This window comes from Pleuronectes platessa, chromosome 13, assembly GCF_947347685.1.
Source record: "Pleuronectes platessa chromosome 13, fPlePla1.1, whole genome shotgun sequence".
In the NCBI taxonomy this organism is placed as follows: Eukaryota; Metazoa; Chordata; class Actinopteri; order Pleuronectiformes; family Pleuronectidae; genus Pleuronectes; species Pleuronectes platessa.
The window spans coordinates 7,353,523-7,377,190 of NC_070638.1; the positions used below are offsets into that span (position 1 = coordinate 7,353,523).

A 23,668-nucleotide genomic window follows, 5' to 3' on the forward strand; every position below is an offset into this window, starting at 1 on the left:
TAATATGGTTTGCCAAAAATCGGCAGATATCACCGCTCCGGGGGAAACCTCGGTCTGCAGGTGACGTGCCTGTGTAACCTGAGAAAAAGAAGCAGGTCCATTTACACCCACACAATAAAAAAAAGACAACACCACCATACAATCTTTAACATCAGATTTATTGATTGTATAGAAAAAGTAGGTTTGTTATGACATAATGCATTCTATATAAGATATAACATTTTCAACATTCAATGTACAAAAAAGACCCATAGCTAGAGATACGGTAAATCTTTAAAAACGCCCCAAAGGCCTGAAAGTTCCGTCTGCTCTCTGCGGCAGAAAAAGAAGAAGTGTTTGAAGAAGCGTTTCGAGGACTTGAACACCTGAGGCGTGCTCGACGAGTGGAACGGCTTTAGAAATCGAACGTCCATCAGGAAACATCAAGCGCCCCTCGTGCTCCCCTTTGTTCTCGAGTAACAGGAAACTTTTCAAACATGAGTTTTGCTCAGGTTTCTGTCGCTTACATCTAAATATCCATGTCACTGTTTATACACCCTGTGGCCACGTCTGTCTCCATAACTCCTTCACTTTCTCAGCTCGTACTCTCTTTGTTTAACTGACCTCATAAAGGTTTTTCCAGTAATTTATCTGAGGAGCCTCGATGAAGCTCGGGACACTTCAGCCATTTTATACAACTCGGTCTGTGTGATCAGGTGGGAGGATTGAAAGAAGTGGGTATTTGGGTGTTGGGAGATGGGAAGCATCAAACATATTTCTATTTTAGAAACTTAAGGTGTATGTTATGGCCACCAGTAGAGAAAATTCAACATGATTTTTCACAATTGTTCATTCACCCTCAACTGACCTAATGTCCAAAAGTGAGTGAATCAAAACCACCGGTGTTAAAAATCTGATTTCAGAATAGTGTAATTTGTAGTTTGAACTATCAGCACTGCACACAAATAAGTTTTAAGGCAAACGATGGATGTTTCTTCTTCACAAACATTTTCTCGTTGTTATTATCATATCACAAATATCAACAGAATGTCTTTAGTTTGAAAGTTTTTCCTATATTTTTTTAACGTGTTTTAGAACCTGTCTGTTTTCAAATGTGTCACTGATCTGTGGAGCACTTCATTACGCTCCACTGATTCTGATTAGCCAAACTGGCTTTTAATTTGAAAATTGAAGAAGCAAATATTTTCTTATACTCCAGCGAGTTTCACGTCAGTCCAAGCTGCTGCTCGAATATAGATTCCATTTTTTCTTGTTTTTTTTCTGTCAAGATATCAAACTCTCAGAACTTGAATAGCTGCCACATTAACGCTTTAAAATCAAATCAAAGCAATAGCTGTGACTGTCTGTGGTGTGCTGATAATACGGTTTTCAAATTAAAAGGTGAATAAGAGGTAAAAACGTGAAGAATTTTTTGGGATATAAAGTAGAAAAAAAACAACATACGACCGGGTTAGAAACCAAATGAAAACCAAACCTCATCATAAACGATGATTTAAAGCAGGATATGAATAAAACAAGAATATTGCACAGGGTGAGATGTGAACAGCAAAGAGGAAGGACTGCAATGACCTCTCCATGTGTTGTCTGTCTACCAAGGACACTGGAACTCACCAGGAGAGCAAACTGCACTCTGACCAAAAAAAAGGATGAAAAGACAGAAAAGAGTGAAGGTGAATTAGGAGGGAAGAAGGTGGAAGAAAGTGGAAGAAAGGATGATGATAAAAGGGGGAGAGACAGAAAGGAATAAGTACAGAGAGAGAGAGTATAGATCAAACGAAGATACAGTAAGTGGCACTGACTCAGAGACACAAAGAGGAGCCCTGTCGATATCTACTGAAAGAGGAAGAAGAGCTCCGGTGAGACGCAGCAGAGTCTGCAGTGGACTCACCACAAAGCACAACACTGTGCATCGACACACAGAGCCTGGACTGGCAGAGGAAGAAAGAGAACACAAAGAAAGATGACACGATGGAGAGAAGAAAGAGGAGAAGAGGGTGTGTATCCATGTGTGAATGCTGAAGAGAGATCCAATCATATCTTTTCACAGTTATTAAGCTGCAACAAATATGTGTTCAAATCAGTATCATCTGTCTTACAACGCACGTTTATACACATTTTCCTTTAGTGATACAGTATTACCCCTAAAATAATGACCTTCAATGCTTCTCTGTGTCATTTCCGAAGGCATCAGTTTGGTGTTCAGGCGTCAACAGCAGAGATGAGGAGAAACAAACAAACAACAAAAAAGTATGTGAGCAACGCATCAAAGTATAAAACAGTCAAAGGCTTTCGATATGATGATGATGGAGGAAACCGGTTTCGTTTGTTCATCTGCCAGAATTGAAATGAAAACCGCTTCAGTAGAAAAAGTGTACGTTTGATTCATTTGAATCACGTCTGTGATCTGACAGCGTGATGAAACGGATTAAAATAAAGAACTGACGGCGATAAAATCTGAAGTAGAAACAGAGACGTCAGTCAAACGGCTAAATCGATAAAAATGACTGCTTTAAAATTCACAATTTCCAACAGCGGAAGACTAGGACCTTATAATTTCCTCTGTCCGGATATGATTCTCTTTTTTTCTGAACGATAAAAAGAAACAATATAGTAGAGAGAGAAAATGGCATAGTAATAGTAGCGATAGAGTTCGAATTATTTGCAATAATTAAAAGAAATTCTGACTTCCAGGTTACATCACAGGCTAAAATAAAAAAATAAAAGTAGATTATATCTCAGTTAATCTCTAGTCACCATGATGTTTCCTGTCGAACATGAGTCATGACTATATCCTGACAGCTCATTTCTGATATTAAAAGCCAAATATGTTTAGGAAAGTTGACCAAATTAAATCTGTATTTAAACAAATAAAGACCATATCCCCACGGCGGACTTTTACCTGTGATGTCATGCTCAAGGTGGGAAGCGTTCGTCTACAGAATCATGTTGTATTGCTGTGATCAAGGTTGATAAATCATATAAACACACGGAATGTTACAGATTTTCAAACTGGAGGGATACGGGACATTATTAGACAACAGCTAACGTTAGCATTCAGAGATTTCCTCCCCATGACGGCCGTTTCTATTCGGAAATATCGAAGCACCTCATGGACACATTTATTTAAGACTGTGGGAAAATTAACAGGAAGTAAGGTTAACTGTCGTTGTGTCTTTTTCACTAGACCTCTGAAATATTCTGGAGAAGTCAGTAATTTCACTGGAACATATTCCTATGTAATGTCCAGAAGTTTGTTGCATTCTGGATCTTTCTTCTGGATGGAGAATTCAGCATTTAGAGCTTGAGTCCAGTCCCTTTGACGGCGATGCTAGCCAGGAAGTGGTTGAATGCTAAAATAAGCAGCTGTCTAATGATGGCTAATGAACAAACAGCTAAGTAGTTTAACCTTGAAACATGGTCCCATGTCCCTGTAGATGTTTTTCTATTGACTTTTCAGTAGCTGATTGATTAAAAAGCAGTTTGCCAGATTCTTTGTATTAATAAACCTGGATCACAGCAGATCGACATTCTGTGCACGACAGCATTTGAGCTTCATAGAAAAATAGCCTACCTGTGAATATTGACTATCGATGTTCCTCGAATTAATTCCTTCTCAAAGAGAAAAAAAACTTTATCTTTTAATGCAGAAATTACAAAAAAAATCTGAAAAGATCTCCAGTATAGGCTATAGGGGTTAAGATCTTAACTGAGCTGTCAGTATATATATATATTTCTGCCCAGTTCCTCCATTTTATTTCACAATGCCTTCCCATGGTAGTTCCACCATGTCGCCTTCAGACCCAAGAGAAAACTTTCCACATCATCAATGTTTTCACTTTCGTTTCAAAACCTCCAATAAGTCAGATTCGGTTTCCAAAGTTTGACTTCATATATAAAAAAAAACAATGAGAACAGAAAGAGAGTTCTCCGGTGTCTGTCGCCGATGAAGAACATGTATCAGCTCCAGTTCTGAGTCTTCTGCTGTAGATGCAGGCACAATAACACATTCAATAATTGATAGTGGAGGGTTCGAGTGAGTTATTAGATCCAAACAGGACACTCCCTGATGAAAAATGTCAATATGAAATTGTCACGTGTCCATTGAGCGTCAGCCGATACCTCTGATATGCAAACCGTCACGATGCAGTTCCATTGTCCAACACTGCACGTCGTCACGTCACGTTAACTTTACAGCTTCCTCCAGGGGGCGCTCCTCGCTCCTCTGTCACTGCTAATGCTGAGGAAGTCAATTCTTAGCCAGGTTTATTTTTCCTAAAATGTCCCAACCAGTAGGCAGCACATTTTGTATCCTTCAATTTCTCGGTCCGATTGAGTTTCAATGTTAACGACCTGTTTTTCAATCATTGGTTTATATCACCTCAATCAATATATTCCAAGAAGTCCCTCTGGAAGCTGTCCATCATTTCCAGAACATGACATGAAACACTTTCCAAAGCCTTCCAGGATACTAGTGTCTCATCTTTTAATCACCCAACCACAGCTGCTGTCAGCGGCCTCTGTAGATATGCCATTGGATGCCCTCCAGTTTGCAAAGGTTGTGAACAGAAAGACATTGAGTTTGATGCCAACCTCCATTCTGCCACCGATACTTTGGTCCACTACCATGAAGTCACTGATTGGTAAATGTAGGAGGTGTGAAGCCACTGGCTGCTTGAAAAAAAAAAAAAAAAACACATCGGGGAGAGCCTGAATCCTGGAAACAGACACGACAAGCTGAAATCTCAAAAAACTGACAGAGGGTGAGGAGAGATTAAGAGACTGTGATGTGCTCCTGACAACGCTTCCCTCCAACTCCCCAGGTTCTCTCCACATACAGTGTGTGTTCTCTTCACAGCCCTTCAGTTATCTCTCCTCTTTCCACCTTTTCCTCTCCAGTTAAATTGCATCACCCCCTCATCTTCCTCTCGTCCCATCTTCTCTCTCTCTCTCTCTCTCTCTCTCTAGCCCTTGATAGGCCGAGGCGGTGCCTTGCCGATCTCCACGGAGATGTTTGTGTAGAGGGCACACTTCTTGACCTGGACCACTCTGTAGGTCAGCGAGCTGATGCCATCCTTCTTCATCGTGTTCTTTGTGTTCTGGATTTTATTGAATCTGAAAGAGAGAGAGAGAGAGAGAGAGAGAGAGAGAGAGAGAGAGAGAGAGAGAGAGAGAGAGAGAGAGAATTTGATTAGTTAAAGAACATAATAGTGTTTGAAGATGGCATTATTTAAAAAAAAAAAAAAAATGCTCACTCAACATTCAGGGCCCAGAGCTCTACACAATAACATAAGGCGCTAAAAACACAAAAACCTGAGGGTTAACCAACAAAAAAACAATAGTATGTCAAAACTTTTGTAAATTATACGTTAGAGAAAATAATGGATAAAGTGCTATAAAATAATCACAAACATCCTAAACTTATTTTACAGCATAGACATCGATGGTAAGGTGATCGACCATTCTGCTAAATTGTTCAAACTGAGGTGAAGTGGTTTTCTTTTGCAATGCTCCTCATGACCAACAGGTGGCGCTATGGCCTCATTCAAGTACCCAGGGAACGGCATCATCCATCATGTCCGCCTCGGTTTGCCTGAGCTATGCTGGTGTCTCCTTCCCCATTGGCTGAGCTTCAGCAGTTACATCAGAGGCCGCTCTGATTTCAGTGTTTTCTTATTAAAGATGGAAAAACAATTCACACACTGTCAGACGGTAACACACTGAACTGTGTGTGTGATGCAACATCTGGCCTCACAACAGATTCCTAACAAAAACCCTCCCTCCACCCTCACAACAATAATAGCAGTGCATTGGAAATGAGGCCACAGTGTGAGTACAATCTTAAAGAGCCTTTCTTATATCTGAGAACAGCAAAGGAGCTCACATGTGCACGTTCACTTTTCAAAAGAAAACAGTGATGGAGTCCAACATGACACGTCGTCCTATTGATATGCGTGGACGTACAACTGGAGTTGACACTTCAGTCCGACATGGACCACTGAGTCTACGAGTCCTTGTCAGAAGTGACTCGTGAGCGTCTCTCTCGTCTGTCTGCATCGCCTCCTTCTTCTGTCGCTCTCAAATCAAATCAAAAAGAGCTTTGCTACCATCAATGGAAGCTGGAAGATGTCGAGCATCCTTTCCCTTGAACGTTATAATACAACAAGGTATAAATAGAATTACGCGTACTGACGTCCACTAAGGAATGGTGCTTCGATCTCAGAGGGGAGGGAGTGAGTTCAAGAGGCAGAGAGCAAACGAGAGGAGAAACATCAGGCGGCTTCAAGCGATATGACGGCTGGAGGACAGATAGGCAGGGAGATAAATATAAATCACAGAGAGAGAGAGAGAGAGACAGTGACAGATGGAGACAGCGAGATATACTGATATTAAAAATAGAGTGAATCAGATCGGAGGGAGAGAGGAAATTCTTTGGATCAATCTGCAACAGCCGAGATTATAAGGAATAAACTAATCCCTGTATAAATACAGAGAGAATCAAACACATGTGCACTTCTGTATTTGCGATATCACCTCAAACCCGTTCATCTTTCTCATTTCAGTTTTATTTTAGAGTTAGAGGACAAGACAAAGGCAGCCCTCCTTTTATATTCATTAGTCTGATTTCCTAACTGGGCTAAATTAAGGTCTATTTTAAATTCCACTGAGGGTCTCACAGGAAAACATTTCTGGTTTAGGATCTCAACAATAGCTTATCAAGCCAGCGTCTGGGGTTATTTTGCCCCAGTGGCATAAATTCCATCACTGTTGAGTAGAGAAACATCTCAGGGGATATGTTTGACTTTTAAGGAAATATGCTTATTTGCTTTGTTTGCTATAATATGGAGCCTGAGTCCATCCAGAGATGTGAAAGAAAATAAACCTGAGACTACAAAAGTCTTTGAAATGAGACCAGATTCATGGTAACCAGATGTTGTTAAGCATGGACACGATCAGGCTAGCCGTTTCCCCTTGTTTTCAGTCTTGATGCTAAGCTAAGCTAGTCTCTTTGCTCTATCTTCATTCTTAGCATACAGACATGGGAGCGTTATCTTTTCATCAAACACTTGGATAGAAAGTAATTAAGCATATTTAAAAAAAAATTTTTTTGTTAAGTTTCAAGTCGTTTCGGCTAAAACCATCATCACTACCATCTGACATCAGGCGCATCACCAAGGAGAAGCAAATCCAGGCATCAATAAAAATACACAATTAAAAACAATATTAAAAACAGCAAAGATTCAAATACAAAAACAGTAATAAAATCTGATGAGGACAGAGATGAACAAACCAGTACAAATTATAGTATAATATTTGTTTTCAATAATTTTGTATGGCCCACAAAGGATGTTGTACAAATTGAAATGGCCCTTGACAGATTCTACAACTGTCTAACACACACACTCACTCACTCACTCTCCCTAGCAAGCGTGGCTTTGTGCATCTCAGATGAATGAGTTGCACAATAACACTGTTCAATATTCCATTCATATGTTACCGTCTTTGGACTATGTGTATTTGTGTGTGTTGGTGTGTGTCTGTGCATGCTAACTGATACTCGCTGCTGGTGATGAATGTCTCGTTCTTCCTTCTGCCGGCCCAGTATCTCATTTCTATGCCTAACCACCACCTCAAAGGGCTGAGAGAATGGACTCCTGTGTGAGAGTGTGTGCATATTTGAGCAAACGTGTGTGTGTGTGTGTGTGTGTGTGTGTGTAGGGGGAGACGGTAAACATTAATCAAGCAGTCGAGACGACACTTCCCTTAAACGCTGGACATTACGCAGGTACTCCAGAAAAACTCTCCTGAAAGGCTCTATCATTAATCTGAATCAAAACAGAGGTAACTCTGCACCTGAAGACTGAGCGGAGACAGACGCTCGGCTTATCTGTGTAATTGAATGACAGAGCTCTGCGTGTACAGCCTCAGGGTTTTAAGATATTTCTGAAAGACAAATTGATGTTGGAGGTTGTTGGTGTGGTAAGTGAAAGTGACGTTTCCAGGAACCTATGACTCTACACGTATCTAGTCTGTCATGGGGATCATCTTAAAAGACAAAAATAAGGTTGAGTATCCAGGCAAAGCACAGACCTGTGTGTGTAAAGCTCCTTAAGGTAAAGAAAGTGGTTGAAATTTATTTTCTAGCTGGAAATGCAACTTTTCAGAAATCGGGAAATCATAAAAAAAAAGGGTTAGGGTTAAAAAGTTCCTAGAAGATATACTCATATCTTATAATTACTTACTATACGACTTTCTGTTGTCTCATTATTTAATAGTAGAATATTTCAACACCTATTGAGGTTGATTGCAATACATTTGGTGCAGACCTTCCTGACCCTCAGAGGACGAACTCTAATAACTTTGATGAGTTACAAGCTTTTAATCTGGTTTTATCCTCAGGTTAAAATAGTCTATTTACCCAATATTTTCATTTCAATGATGTTATTTGCGCTTAGTGCTGATTGAAGGAAATATCTTCAGTCACTTGATTAAGGTAATGAAAGAAGTAAACACTTTAAAAAGCTCAACCCTTTCCTACGACTTTGTCAGTCAAAGAAAATTCCAATTGGTTGATGGACTGCGAGATTTACACTCTGCTGCAAATAAAAACTTAAATCTTTATCTTATCTTCAGGAGATAAAAAATGATGAATAAAATTTCAGGCCAGAAGAGAGACACAGCGAGAGAAACTGAGAAAAAAAACGTCCCTCTTCCCCTACACTGTCATCCCTCCTTTAACACCGTCCTGATTCTTCCGAGCCACTTTGCTGTGTTCAAGTCTAAATCCCACTTCTTTTCAAAAATATCCTTTAAGCCGAAATTTCCGAGACTGTATAATGAGTGTCCAGAAGGGCTGCAGGAATGAGGTTTGTGTCGACTAATGGGTCCGTTACTTTCCGCCCCTCGCTACCGTTATGAATAATGTATCGGCTTCAAATAAATAGTGTCGCTGATGGGGTCACCTCTTGTTGAGGAAGTCTGGTCCACAGACCAGAGAGGGAGAGAAGAGGGCCGAGCGAGCGAGCGAGAGGAGGAGGAAAACGGGAAGTATCAAGCACGCACACATTGCAAGCAGGCACGCGCACACACACACACACACGCACTGACACACACATGATTTATTGACTTTGATGAAGGCAACTAGCCTGGTCTGACCTAGCCGGCTCCCATCTCTATGGTGTCCATTCAGCGGGCAATTACAGCGGGATCGTTGAATCTCTCTCTCTCTCTCTCTCATTTAAAACAATGATGGATGACGTATTGTGCAGGTCTGGTTATTTCAGACTTCTTCATATTGAAGATATTGTGGCCGTTTTACAGTATCGATTGTTAGTTTGAAAGTTGATCCCCTTCTAGATGAAGTTCAGACGTTTCACTTATTTCAGCAGCAAAACATCTTAATGTCGCTAAGAAAGTGTAATTTCTCTTCTGTTGATGCCGCAGACTTGACCTTTGGCTAAGTAGCAGTTCTCACAGACATCAGATTCTGCTGAAGGGTAAGATACATGGAAATTTGACAAAATACCAAAACAATAAACAGCCTATAAACAGTATATAGATGTGAAGCCAGAGGGAGTGTAAGTTTTTTTTTATGTTAAATCTAATCTATGGTTTGTTATAAAACTTCTTTTCATTAATAAGTCATTGGCTGCTTATTTGTCACAAGCGTTGAGTAAATCTATGGTTAGATTTCTCAAAAGAAGGTTAGAGACTTTCAGTTATGTTTTGTCAATTTCACCTAAAACATTTTCAGTATTTTTGAAATACTCACTCAGTAGGTGCTGTATTTTTAAGGGACTGTTTTCAGTTAAGGTAAGAATCTAATTTTACTTTATATAAGTAGTTTCACTCCCACAGTCAAAAGTTCAGTTTTCAAAAAAGCTCATGATTAATTTAGCTGTAAAATGTGTAATTCCTTTAAAACAGGAAAACAACTTATGTGTAAAATACAGTGAGATCTCTGGATGTAACTCTCCATAGGATTTGGTGCTCTCCAGTACTTTGTACCAAATAGATGCAATTATTTATGAATAATGAAGAATAATCAAACTTTTAATTCCTTTTTTTAACTGCGAATCAGAAATTCAAAGCAAACGTGACCCAATTTGTTTATCTGTGTTTACTGCATGAGAAAAAACGGTCACTTCTCTCTCACATGACTTTCGCTGCCAGCAATTTTTTAATCATCTTATAAACCAATTTAAAGAGCCACAGCTAAAACCACGAGGCGGTGCAGTCCTGTCAAAACACCGTGACCACAATCATTTCACAAGAAATCTAACTAAAACAATATTGGAGGAGGGAACAGGGTTCACTATGTCTCCATTGTGCCTGAGCTGCAGCAGCTATCGATTCTTGTGTTGAGAGGCATCGCTGCACCGGCCAACTCAGCCATGAAAACAGGGCTTTTCCAGAGGAGAATTAACAGCGATAATCCATGTTTAAGCAGCTTAATATGAGGTGCTATACTCCTGGTGATAAATGGGTCTAGAAGGGCTCATCTCAGCATATTGGTTCTCATTCATCAAACCCTAACACATTTATATGGGAAAGCAGTTTTCCACATTTGTCTGAACAGCAATTCGAAGGGACGAAGCCAGAAGAGCAACATTTAAACCCCTCGGCCATATCTCTGAAAAGCAATTTTTGTTTTATTGGAAATGTTTTCGCTAAATCTTCAAATCTGTCACTGACCGGAAAGGCCAAGTCCAAGTCTGCAGAGGAAGTTTTTACTTTTATTTTGCTTCATCAGTTGGTGCTTAGTCTATCTGATGACCCCGTCTGGGGATACAGCTGTTTCCACTGCACTGACTTTGCAGCAAACTTAAACTCTACAGTCAGTTTTACTGTTTATGAATTTAAAGTACCAGAAATGTTTGATATCCACAAATGTTATTTATTCAGCATATTTCCAGACCTCAGCGGCTTCTTGCCTCTTTAAGCATCCTGTTAGGAGTAATATCATTACAGAAAAATGTCTCTGAAAACCTTAACCTGATGCAGAACCATCTGAGGAGGCTTTGTTTGAAGCCAATAGAGGAATAGGATTTTTCAAGAAATCCTCAGCAGGTGATTGAATGAACCATCTGTCTGTGTTTGCAGAAGCCAGTTGGAAAAAGACACAAACCATCAAGAAGAGTCTTCAGTGTTATTTTCTTTGCTCATTTTTCATTGACTATATTCTTTCCTGTTTTGATACAACTGATGCACATGAGACTTGCCCTGAGCTGCCAGTAGCTCCTCCTCCATCGAATGCTGATTGGTCTGAAACGCTGTGGTTCAGAATAGATTCTTAATTGCAAAGAATCAAGCAGCATCAAAACGTTAAGCACTTTTCAAACAATAAAAAATGTCTGATTAAAGTAGAATTTTATGTTTTTTTTTTTTATGTTTCATACTTCCAATTTATCCGTCTAGGTTGTAGAAATACAGAACTGTAGCAGCAGCAATGGCAGCCATAGTGTTTTTGTGCTAACCTGAATTACAATTTAAGTGAAAAACAAAAGGAAAGTCTTCTCGTTTGAAGCATCTCAGATTAACTGGGAAAAATGGACAGAATGAAATCAGATACAACATTGAACCGAGGAGTCGTGATAGTGTGTTATCATCTCTCACAGCTGGACCCCTACTGTTTCTTGTGCTCATGTGTTCTGAGCAGTGATATTGCTCTGTAGCTAACACTAATTATCAGGACGTGCTATTGATAGTTTGCCATTTGCAGCGCCACACATTCCTAATTCTCTCAAACAGATGTGAAGAAGTTCGAGGCGTGCAGAGTGTGTAGCTGTGGAACAGAAGCGGCGGTGGGATCGATCCCGATGCAAAGCCGTAGAAGCAGCTTGGACAGTGATGCAGTACCTCTGCGGGTTGGGCTCGTTGTGTTTGTCTCTCTCGTGTTTAATCATTCTGTAGCGGCCGATGCGAACGTCTGGCCTGGACACCTTCATCCCGTTCAGAGTGATCCTGCAACACAACCAGAGACCACATCTATTAGAGGGAGAGAGAGGGAAACAAACAAAGAGGCAAAGAGGGAGACTGGAAGATAAGTTAGAAGTACCGCCCTGTGGTTGTGTGCCTCCACCAACCAGTGCGGTTATAATCCGTCCATGTGTTCCTGACATTCTGCATTCACAATAATATGGATCAATGTGACCTTTAACCTTTGACTACTGAAATCTAACGAGTTCATCTACGAGTCCAAATGAGTTTGAAGAAATTCCCTAAAGGCAGACTTGAGGTGAAAATCAAACCAATGAATCCATAACTCCATATAGTAATAAATCCATACGTGAACATTCGTGCCAAGGATCCTCTTTAGGCATCTTAAGATATTAAGATATTTAATCAGTTCATCCCTGAGTCAAACTGAACCTTTGTACCAAATGAGAAGAACAAAGAAAGAAAGAAAGAAAGAAAGAAAGAAAGAAAGAAAGGTGTTCTTGTGATATTAATGTTCACAAGAAGACAAACGGACAGATGGCCAAACAGATGGACAAACTGAAAACATAATGCCACTGTCTGTCACCAGCGTGGAGGCGTAGAAAGAGAAGGATTAGATCTTCTCTACACAGTTTGCTAGTGGAAACTTTATTGTTTTTACGAAACACCAGTAAAACGAACCCCAGTGATACCTGCCAGGACAGAGACCCCATTGATTTGTTTAACTCAGACTCTGGAAGCCTCTTAAATAGCTGAACTTTCAAACATCTCTTTTTTTCACAGCATCAAAGTTTGATTTATCTCGTGCCAAAGCCATTACTTTCCATAAAGAGGAATAAGATCTCTTTGTCGACTCAGACCAAAGCCACTACTTCTCATAAAGACAGTGGCTGCAGTCGCCCGGTCAGCTGAGGCAGTCGGAACAACGAGTGCTACGCTGATTATCAAGTTCAACTTATTAATCTGTGACCCCAAACATGCTGACCTCCACAATGTGCACATATGTATCTGCAATGCAATAACAATGACAGAGAGGAGGACAGATTATAGTGAGTCATAACTATGTCAATAGATATGCACATAGATACAAATCCAAAATCCTTAGTTGCTATCTCTCTTTCCTGAGCCATTTTCAGACATGAACTCTGGAAAATGTCCAGAAAATTGGGTCTTACGGCTAAAGCCCTCGAATCTGATTGTCTTCCCAAGTTGACATCTTCATTGTCATCGTCTATTTGTAGTGTACGGCTCCTCCTCTTCATCGGGGGGTATTTGTATTCCTCCAGTTTCTTGTCTGTGTTTGAAACCACATCAACACCACCACTCGCTTGCTGTACATATTCTAGAATAACTCCTGCTGTATTCTCACGTGGGCTCACTCGGACACTCGAGATATTTTAGTGAAAGGCTAAGTCTCACTTACAGCCCCTCGAGAAAATTGCAGCCATATTGCAAACATTGTCAACCACAAACAAACAAAACTGACAGTGACAGCTTTTACTGTAAAACCTAAACAGAGAGAACAGGAGCGGTGAACTTCACGGACACCAGCTGGGAGAGAAGCCGGGGATCTACAGCCAGTGTCAGTTAAAACAAAAACTGTGAGACTTTGAGACACAGAGTGGTTGTGTTGCATTTCCACCGAGACGCAACACAAGGGCAAAACCTGCACAGAGATTTGTATCTAATGCAACAACAAATGGAGAACGGGGCTAACACAAACAACAGATCTGTTCCACACAAAGCCTGGTTTAAACCCAGGGGCTGACGGAGACATTGATATTCATACTTGCAATCATATCGAGGATTGTGTGTCAGTACGGAATGAGCAATTCTCATCCGCCGCCCGCGACGCTCCGATGCAGACTCGGTCTCAGGAAGCATTCAGGCCTGATATTGCTCCTCAGCAACTCTTCGTCTTCTCTAGCGTTCAAATGCCTGCTCTGGCGTCAGAACACCTGACCCTCTTCTGCCTTATTGTCCATCCTCTCTTCTTCTCACATTTCTTGTTTCCTTTTCTACCCCCTTGTTTAATTTGTTCCCCCCTTCCCCCTCTTAATTTCGTTTCATCTCTCTTTTGTATCAATGGGCTTTTGAGGCTGAAGCCACATGTTTGTACAGTATATTAAAGGTTCAGAGAGGTGGCTAACAATCGTCTAAACATCACGCAGAAGAAAAATATGATTTTCATGTTTTATTTTGTTGAAGAATGACTAATTTTCGGCTTTCTTTCGAAATTTAAAGGAACATTGGGGAAATTGTTGGTTTTTTCGCAAGGAGATTGCACGATGTCACACCCCGCCTCGGGTGAAGGTAATGTAACCTTAAAAAGACTGGACTTTCAAACCCAAAGATGGCAAGGCACACAGTTGCAAATTGGTTTATAACAACATTTATTCTCCCAAAGTGTCAAAATAAGTGCACAACATACATAGGAGGCCAAAACCCAAACATCTGCAAATAGTCAAACAAAAACATATTCAAAACCAATTCCACAATCAAATAATTCAATCAATTCAAATAATCAATAATCAAATATTCTCTATAATAAATCAAAGCATATTCAAAATCAAATACCGGTACTTCAAATAATCAATGTCAATAAATCAAATAATCCATTAGCAAAATAAATGCAAATTAAACTCAATTACAACATAATAGAATAATCACCTCAGTAGATATTCCGTGGAGAGCTGAGCACCCTGCACAACACCGACAACCTCCTCCGGCAACAGCATGCAGCAGACTGTCAGAAGGACAGCAGCTCACCCCTTATATACCCCATGGCCCCTCCCACTAGACAGGCCCAATCAACAGGGGGATTATAATACTGAGCATTTTGCCAACCAACCATGAATACACTCATCAAAAAATACAGCATGCATGTTAATGTTACTTTCATTTAGCAGATTAGTGATTTTCACTAGTACATTTAAAATTGTCACTCATTAATGTCCAATGTCAATGTCCAGTGTCCCCCTTTGACACAAGGGAAAATGGTTTGGCCCAAACATGGCCAATCAGTCCAATCAGTTGCAGCAGGTATTTCCTGACACCATATTTAAAGCCCTCAGCCCCACCCTGACTCTTTTAGTCTGCAGTACAGAGCCGTGGTGAGCGGGTAAGATTGTTTGTGAGTGTTTGAACAAAGAGAATGTATGCTTGAGGGCCTTGCCGCTCACACCATCCATCAATGCGCGCCGCCGACAGGCAGCCAAACAGGGACAGTGGTCTAAACTGTCACATCACCTCCCTCCTCTCCAGGAACTGCAAGTTCAGGCAGGCGGGACAGGTAATCGGCAAGCAAGTTCGTTTTTCCAGCTCTGTGAGTAATATTGAAGCAATATGGCTGTAATGCCAAGTACCATCTGGTGACACGGGAGTTCTTATCCCTCATGGAGTTGATCCAGCTCAATGCCCGGTGGTCCGTTTCCAAATCAAAGGTCCTTCCAAGAAGATAATACCGAAGGCTGTCCAATGCCCACTTGATTGCAAGACATTCCTTTTCAATGGCAGAGTACCTAGTTTCTCTGGGATGCAGTTTACGGCTCAAATAGAGAATAGGGCATTCCTCACCCTCCTTTCCTTGTGCTAGGACGGCTCCAAGGCCCACACCAGAAGCATCGACTTGAACAAGGAATCTTTGGTTAAAGTCAGGACTTTGCAAGACCGGGGAAGAGCACATGATGGCTTTGACATTGGAGAAGGCAGTTTCACATCTTTCTGACCATTTCACTGGATTAGGGGCTGCTTTGGTAGTCAGATCTATAAGAGGAGCCGTGATGGTAGCGAAATGTGGCACAAATCTCCTGTACCACCCAGAAAGCCCCAAGAATGACCGGACTTGCTTCTTTGTCCGTGGTCTAGGACTGTCTCGGATTGCCTTCACCTTGTCCACCTGAGGACGTATTTGGCCATTGCCGAGATGGTAGCCCAGATAGCAAACCTCCGTTTTGGCCCACTCACATTTCTGGGTGTTAAGTGTGAGGCCAGCGGAATGGATCCGGAACAGGATCTGATGCAGGTGAATAAGATGGTCTTCCCAGGAAGTACTAAAGACCACCACGTCATCAAGATACGCCGCAGAAAACTGGGCACATCCCTGCAGAACTCGATCCATAAGCCGCTGAAAAGTGGCAGGGGCTCCATGGAGTCCGAACGGCATGACTGTGTAATGATAGAGACCCTCTGGGCCACGGAAGGCAGTGTACTCCCTTGATTCCTTCTCCAAAGGCACTTGCCAATATCCTTTACACAGGTCAAGGGTGGTAATGAACACAGCTTTGCCAAGTTTCTCAAGGAGTTCATCAATTCGTGGCATAGGATAAGCATCGAATTTAGAAACCGCATTCACTTTTCGTAGGTCATTACAGAGTCGTATAGTGTTGTCTTTCTTTGGAACAAGAACAATGGGATTACACCACTCACTGTCTGAGGGTTCGATCACTCCTAGATCCAGCATGGTTTGTATCTCATTGTTGAGGGGTTCCGTTATTCGCTCAGGCACCCTGTATGGGCGTTGACGGATAGGGGTAGGGTTCTTTAACCGAATGACATGCTCGATTAATGGAGTTTTCCCGGGCTTTCCACTGAAAAGGTCTGGGAACTCCTCACACACCTGCAAGAGTTCAAGGGCTGGTTGTGCAGGCAAGTGACTCACGTCAGGTTGCTGTGATGTAGTAAGCATGGCTAGATCTGTATCCTCTTCGGCATCCTCCATTCCCACTTCCCGTGCCAGCATCCCCTTTTCCACAAGTTCTGGACTGTCCTGGACGTCAGTTCCTTCCACAGATCCTTTCCTCTCCTTCCATTCCTTTAGAAGGTTGATGTGGTATACCTGGGATGCCTTTCCTTTGTCCGGATGAGAGATCTCATAAGTGACAGGTCCAACTTGTCTGGCAACGGAGTAAGGACCTTGCCATTGGGCTAGCAACTTATGGCTGGAGGTTGGAAGCAAGAGGATGACCTTTTGACCTGGCCGTAGCACCCTGTGTCGTGCTTTTTGGTCATACCAGGTCTTCTGCTTCAGCTGGGCCTTTCCAAGATTCAGTTTCGCCTCAGCTCGGTATTGTTCTAGTCTGTCTCGCATCTGCAGCACATAAGAAAGCACACCCTGTGGCGCGGGTGGTTTGGACTCCCAGGATTTCTTCAAGAGATCCAAAGGACCTTGAATAGGGAACCCATACATTAGTTCGAAGGGCGAAAATCCGGTAGAGGCTTGAGGTACCTCTCGATAAGCAAAGAGCACAAAGGGAAGCCATTTATCCCAGTCTCGACCGGTGTCGCCTACGAATTTGCGTAGCATGGACTTCAGTGTTTGGTTAAATCTTTCCACCAAACCATCAGTTTGTGGATGATAGGGGGTTGTGCGAATGCCAGTAATGCCAAGTTGTTTGTGAAGCTGCTTCATAAGCTTGGAAGTGAAGTTTGTGCCTTGGTCCGTAATTATCTCATCTGGAATTCCAACTCGTGAGAAGAACTGGACAAGTGAACTAATGATTTTAGGTGTCTTGATACTCCTCATTGGGAAGGCCTCTGGAAACCTGGTTGCGTAGTCGCAGAGGACAAGGATATATTCATGGCCTGCACTGCTCTTTTCCAGTGGTCCGACGATATCCATTGCAATCCTCCGGAAAGGAACATCAATGAGAGGAAGAGGTAGTAGTGGAGCTCTCTCAGGTCGTCTCGGAGAAGTCTTCTGGCACTGTGGACAAGTTTGACAGTACTCAATGACATCTTTGACCATTAAAGGCCAAAAGAAGTGAGCTTTGACTCGAGCCAGAGTCTTTTCTTGCCCAAGATGACCAGCCCAGGGTATGGAATGAGCCAGATGGAGTACAAGAGGCCGAATACAAGTTGGAACAACCAAGCGATTCTCTGGCTGACCTGCTGTATACAGGACTCCATCCTCCAGGAGGTACTTCTCACTCTGGTCTGGCTGCAAGGTGATGTTAGCATCTTTCATCTTCGCCAGTAGGGGTACCAGTGAGGCATCGGCTCTTTGTAGCTCTCTGATGTCTTCAGGTACCTGCCACTCTTCATCAGGTTTCAAGTTAGATAGATTGCCTAACAGTGGAGTACCTTGGATCTTCTCCAGGCGGCGCTGGCGTTTGCTTTTCCGGGGTCCCTTTTGTCCAGCCTGGCATAAAGAAGGGTCCAAGTCAGGAAGAGGCTCCAGCCCTGTCTTGGCTGTCTGGGAACGGGTAAGTACTGGATAAGCCTCTTGAATGGCTGGGGTTGAATTGGACTTCACCCGCTTCTGGAGTGCCTGATGCACAAGGTCAGGGAGAATGGGTAAGTCCCTGCCCAAAATCATGTCATGGGGCATGTTTTCAAGAACCCCCACACGAAGCAAGAAAGCCTGGTCTTCAATGACGACAGTCACATCAGTCACTGGATATCTTCTTTGATCACCATGGACACACTGTATGGCAGTGGCATGCCGATAGTCAAGATTGCCAAGCAAGACAAAGGAATGGTTAAGCAGTGTCATAGAGCTACCTGTGTCAAGTAGTGCTTGCACTTGACGACCGTTAACACGAGCTGGGATCATAATAGGCTCAGTGTCAGGTTCAAGCTCAGGTTCAGGATCTGGTGCTAGGAACGGTGCCACAACTGAAGCTGGGAGAGATGGATGTGGCACATAACAGAAGCTGGACAGTTTGGGCCCTTTCAGAGGACAGACTGAGGCCCAATGCCCTGGCTGTTGACAGTGGTAGCAGATGAGGTCCTTCACTGGACCCGGTCTCCAGAATCCTTTCTTCTCCCCAAAGGTGCCTGGAACACTCACGGGACCAATGGCTCTGTGCTCACCTCCTTTGTGAGACACGTCAGCTGCCCCTTGGGCTGCTACTCGGGTATTCTGTTGCCTTGGCATTCTGAGACCTTTGCGAGCATTCAAGTACTGGCCTGCAAGCTTAGCCGCAGTAAGTCCATCTTCTGGCTCATGTTCCTTGACCCAGGTCTTCATTTCGTCGGGAAGCATGCGAAGCATTTGCTCAAGAATGAGAAGCTCGGCGATGTCCTCTTTGGACCGCTGCTCTGGCTTGATCCATCTTCTGTAAAGTCCTTTGAGTCTGCTATAAGTCTCCTTGGGAGATTCACCAGGAGGTATGTAGGTCGACCGGAACTGAAGTCTGTATGTCTCAGGAGAGATGTCGAATTTTGCAAGGAGTGCTTCTTTAAGGCTAGCGTAGACGTTGGAGTCGTCTTCCTCCATCGCGGAGTAGGCATCCAGGGCTCTACCCGTCAAGAGGGGAATGAGCCGACAAGCCCATTCAGACGGAGGCCAGCCCCAGGTGCGAGCGATCCGCTCAAAGCGCACAAGAAAGTTCTCAATGTCCTCTCCCTCTTGGAAAGGAAGCATCTTTGGACCTGGACGCAGCGGTGTGTTGGAAGAATCTCTGGACGGAGACGGAGGGGGATTTGGTGTTGAAGCTTGAGATCTGGGAGTGGCTGTGTGTGTGTGTGTCTGTGTGTCTGTAGGCATCTGCACACGAAGACTACCATCAGAAGGTAGGTTAAGAGGAGGGTAAGCATTTTGGCTAACAGGTGAGGCGGTTATGTTGGGCACTGTAATGGCAGTTTTTAACTGCTGAATTTCACGGACCAATACACCCTCCCTACGTTGCTGGCCAATCAAAAAGTCTTTGAACATGTCAACCAGTGTAGGTTCACCTGGCATTGTTGTAGGCCTCGGTGGCTCAGCAGACCACCTAGCCTTACTAGACCCCTCTTTGTCCCGCTTAGGCCTAGCCCCCAAGTTCTCATATCCTTGAACATCTTCATCAGACTCCTCGGTGTTCCATCCAACTCCTTCACGATCCTCAGCCATGGCCGCCGCCCCTTCCAGCTCCATAGCCATGGCCCTCGGTTTGGCCACCTCTTCAGCCTCCTCTGTAGTTGCTAGCACTGACACTTGGGATCGTAACCCACTTCTCGCTCTGCCTCTGCCAGGCTTGTTAAAACCTCTGCGGCCTGCCATCCCACCACTGCCACCAATTGTCACACCCCGCCTCGGGTGAAGGTAATGTAACCTTAAAAAGACTGGACTTTCAAACCCAAAGATGGCAAGGCACACAGTTGCAAATTGGTTTATAACAACATTTATTCTCCCAAAGTGTCAAAATAAGTGCACAACATACATAGGAGGCCAAAACCCAAACATCTGCAAATAGTCAAATAAAAACATATTCAAAACCAATTCCACAATCAAATAATTCAATCAATTCAAATAATCAATAATCAAATATTCTCTATAATAAATCAAAGCATATTCAAAATCAAATACCGGTACTTCAAATAATCAATGTCAATAAATCAAATAATCCATTAGCAAAATAAATGCAAATTAAACTCAATTACAACATAATAGAATAATCACCTCAGTAGATATTCCGTGGAGAGCTGAGCACCCTGCACAACACCGACAACCTCCTCCGGCAACAGCATGCAGCAGACTGTCAGAAGGACAGCAGCTCACCCCTTATATACCCCATGGCCCCTCCCACTAGACAGGCCCAATCAACAGGGGGATTATAATACTGAGCATTTTGCCAACCAACCATGAATACACTCATCAAAAAATACAGCATGCATGTTAATGTTACTTTCATTTAGCAGATTAGTGATTTTCACTAGTACATTTAAAATTGTCACTCATTAATGTCCAATGTCAATGTCCAGTGTCCCCCTTTGACACAAGGGAAAATGGTTTGGCCCAAACATGGCCAATCAGTCCAATCAGTTGCAGCAGGTATTTCCTGACACCATATTTAAAGCCCTCAGCCCCACCCTGACTCTTTTAGTCTGCAGTACAGAGCCGTGGTGAGCGGGTAAGATTGTTTGTGAGTGTTTGAACAAAGAGAATGTATGCTTGAGGGCCTTGCCGCTCACACCATCCATCAATGCGCGCCGCCGACAGGCAGCCAAACAGGGACAGTGGTCTAAACTGTCACACACGAGAAGACTGAAATATGAAGCCAGAGTCAGGAATGCTATATTTATCTGAGTGTTAAGAGTGGAAAAAGAGGAAAACGAGCTGACTCCATCTCCAGAAACACATGTAACACAATTTTGATTTGAAATGCAAGGTGGTGCACTGGTTAGAAGAGTCTGGGTTCAAACATGTGAGCTGGACAGAGTCATTCAGTGGAGTTCACATGTTCTTCCTGTGTCTGTTTCCTCCGGGTTCACTCACAGTCCAAAGACATGCAGCCTAGAAGAGCTGGACACTCAAATTGCCTGTGAGGGTTAATGTGAGCAGGTTGTTTGTCTCTGTGTGTCGGCCCTGCAACGAGCTGGCGACCGATCTGGGCCGTACCCCACCTCTCACCCGTCGTTAGCTGGGATTGGTTCCAGCTCCCCTGCCACCCTCAAAGGATAAGTGGTATAGATAATGGATGGATGGATGCGCAGAGTAATTAATGAGTTTTAGAGGCGAGGTTGTAAATACTTTTGAACTCTGGACAGAGCCACCATACGCCAGCTGTTTCCCCCTGCCGCTAGTGTTTATGTTTAACTAGGCTGTGTTGTTTATTGCTACACTGTCCTTTCCTTTACCCCCCCCCCCCCCCCCCTCCTCCTTCTCAGTCCATCTCTTCCTGTATTCCTTCCCTGCATCCTCTCCTCTGTTCTTTTCCACCTCTTCCCTCCTGCTAGGAAGCTTTTCTCTTCACGGCTTTGCACATTTCCCCTTCCTTCTCCTCCTGTCCTCTCAAAAGCACAGGAACCAGCGAGAGATGCAAAACTCAAACTCCAATAAAACAACCCTCCCGTAAATAAATTCACTGAGAAACTAAATAACAAATCTTCTGCCTCTCTCTCCTTCTCTTTGCTGACTTGGCACGACTGCATAGATGACTGCCTTTGTCTGTGTGTGTGTGTGTGTGTGTGCGTGCACATTTGAGCATGCATGCATTTGCATAATTTACAGATTTATTATGGTGCAAATAATGTGAGAGTGAGCAAGACTCCACTTCCTTAGCTTTTCAGTGAGCTTAGTTATATATTAAGTTATGTGCAGTTCTGCATCTTAAAAATTATCTTCTTTGTGCCCATTGCTCTGCACAGAGAGAGATAGAAATATGACTTGATTGTTCTTCATCTGCCAGATCCTTAAATACTTAATACTCAAATAAAAATGTAACTCCTGCATATAAGAAAGAGTACAAATGTATTATTATCAGGTCAATTTAGTTACTGTTTAAAGTGAAAGTACTCCTATTTGCAGAAAATCAACACTTTGACATATGCATTATTATATACTGCATAATCAATACTGATGCATTAATGTATAAATACAGTATTTTATTATTAGAGCTGGTCAAAGCTTTTACAAACAAGTCCTGTGGTTGCCAAACTCTCAAAGGTCACCAGATGAAGCTGCCCACATTTTGGAATCATTTCACAGACTTATTTTTTATCTTTTAGTCTTTTGTTAAATATTGTAGAATTTGAGATTATTTAAATAAGACCGTGTCGGGAGTTTAGAGTGGAAATGAAACCATCTGAAATCTTGACATGGTGACCCAAGAAGACACAGAGGTCACAAGCCAAAAAGATTTGAAACCACTGGTGCAGTGCAACAATGCCTGAAGTTTTAAAGCTTTTGATAATATGTAATAAGACTAATTGTCTAAAAAGTAAGATACAAACAAGTTTCAACAGTTATCAACAGTTAAAACTGTGGTTATTAAAGAGAGGGGAAAATTGCAGTTCTAATGATTAGTTCTAGTTTTAGTACAAGTATAAATAAAGTTCTCTGGTCACATACAGCACAAATTACATTAAAGCCAAACATCCACATCAAATCCTGTTCTTGGTGGCAGAGATTCTGAGAGACTCTGTAACGAACTGCGATAATATATCTTAACTGAGGTCTGTGAGTGTTTTTTTTTATTAATTGGCGATGTGCGGTTGTGCGTTTATATCTAATACATCACTCTCAGGAAATGTAAATGTGGAAGTGTCCAGACATTTGAGGAAAATTACAGATCTACGGAGGCCACGACTTATGATGCGTGGAAGCTTCTGAAAAGTGAGGCCGCACAGGCACTTGAAGTTTGCAGCTGCCTTCGACACTCCAGAGTCATTGTTTGGGTTTTTGGGCCGAAAAATTAAATGGTTCAGCCTCTCATCAAACTTTTAATAAACAGCAGCAAACAAGCAGAAATAAAACGAGAAATTAGACTGAAATTCATCACACGGACAGAAACACAACTCCAAAGGAGCGATACTGTTGCTGTGTATCTGCTGAATGGAAAAAACAAATTAAACTGCTTGTGTTTTCGCATAATTAGAAGGAGTCAAACTCATTGTGCTCAGTTCTTGTGGGAAGTGGGAAATGTTCAAGCTTTGGAGGCGATGGTTAACTGGACTGTGAGATACTGAAGCATCCTCTCTGTTTGTCCAACGTGGGCAAACAGCTAAATAAAAATAATCCTCCGACAAAATAGAAGCCGTTTGTTTGGGGCTTCTTGAACACAGGTTGGTTGGTCAGAGTGTGTTTGCCTAAGGATAAATATTACCAGTGCCTGTTTGAAATCTGTAACTTTTGTTTCATCCTATATCTCATAGCTTCTCCTGCAGCATTCAGAAACCTCTGTGAGTCTCATACAGAGCGTGGGGCGCGTCTGTCGATATAAATGCTGGTCTGAGACAGTTGGTAAGAAAAGATACACACACACACACACACACACACACACACACGATTGTGAAGTAGGGTGTGTGT

The 23,668-nt window shown here is 42.5% G+C and overlaps 1 protein-coding gene across 1 annotated transcript in view; it reads right to left on the bottom strand.

Moving 5' to 3' along the window:
• Positions 1–202: 202 nt before the first annotated feature.
• The window catches only part of b4galt2 (UDP-Gal:betaGlcNAc beta 1,4- galactosyltransferase, polypeptide 2), a 110,152-nt gene continuing 86,686 nt past the window's right edge, over positions 203–23,668 (bottom strand). The window contains exons 6-7 of the mRNA XM_053438628.1: positions 11,857–11,961; positions 203–5,112 (exon numbers count right to left, since the gene is read on the bottom strand). Of these exons, the coding sequence (XP_053294603.1) occupies positions 4,962–5,112; positions 11,857–11,961 (256 nt within the window). The 3' untranslated portion in view covers positions 203–4,961. The remainder of the gene's footprint in view (positions 5,113–11,856; positions 11,962–23,668) is intronic.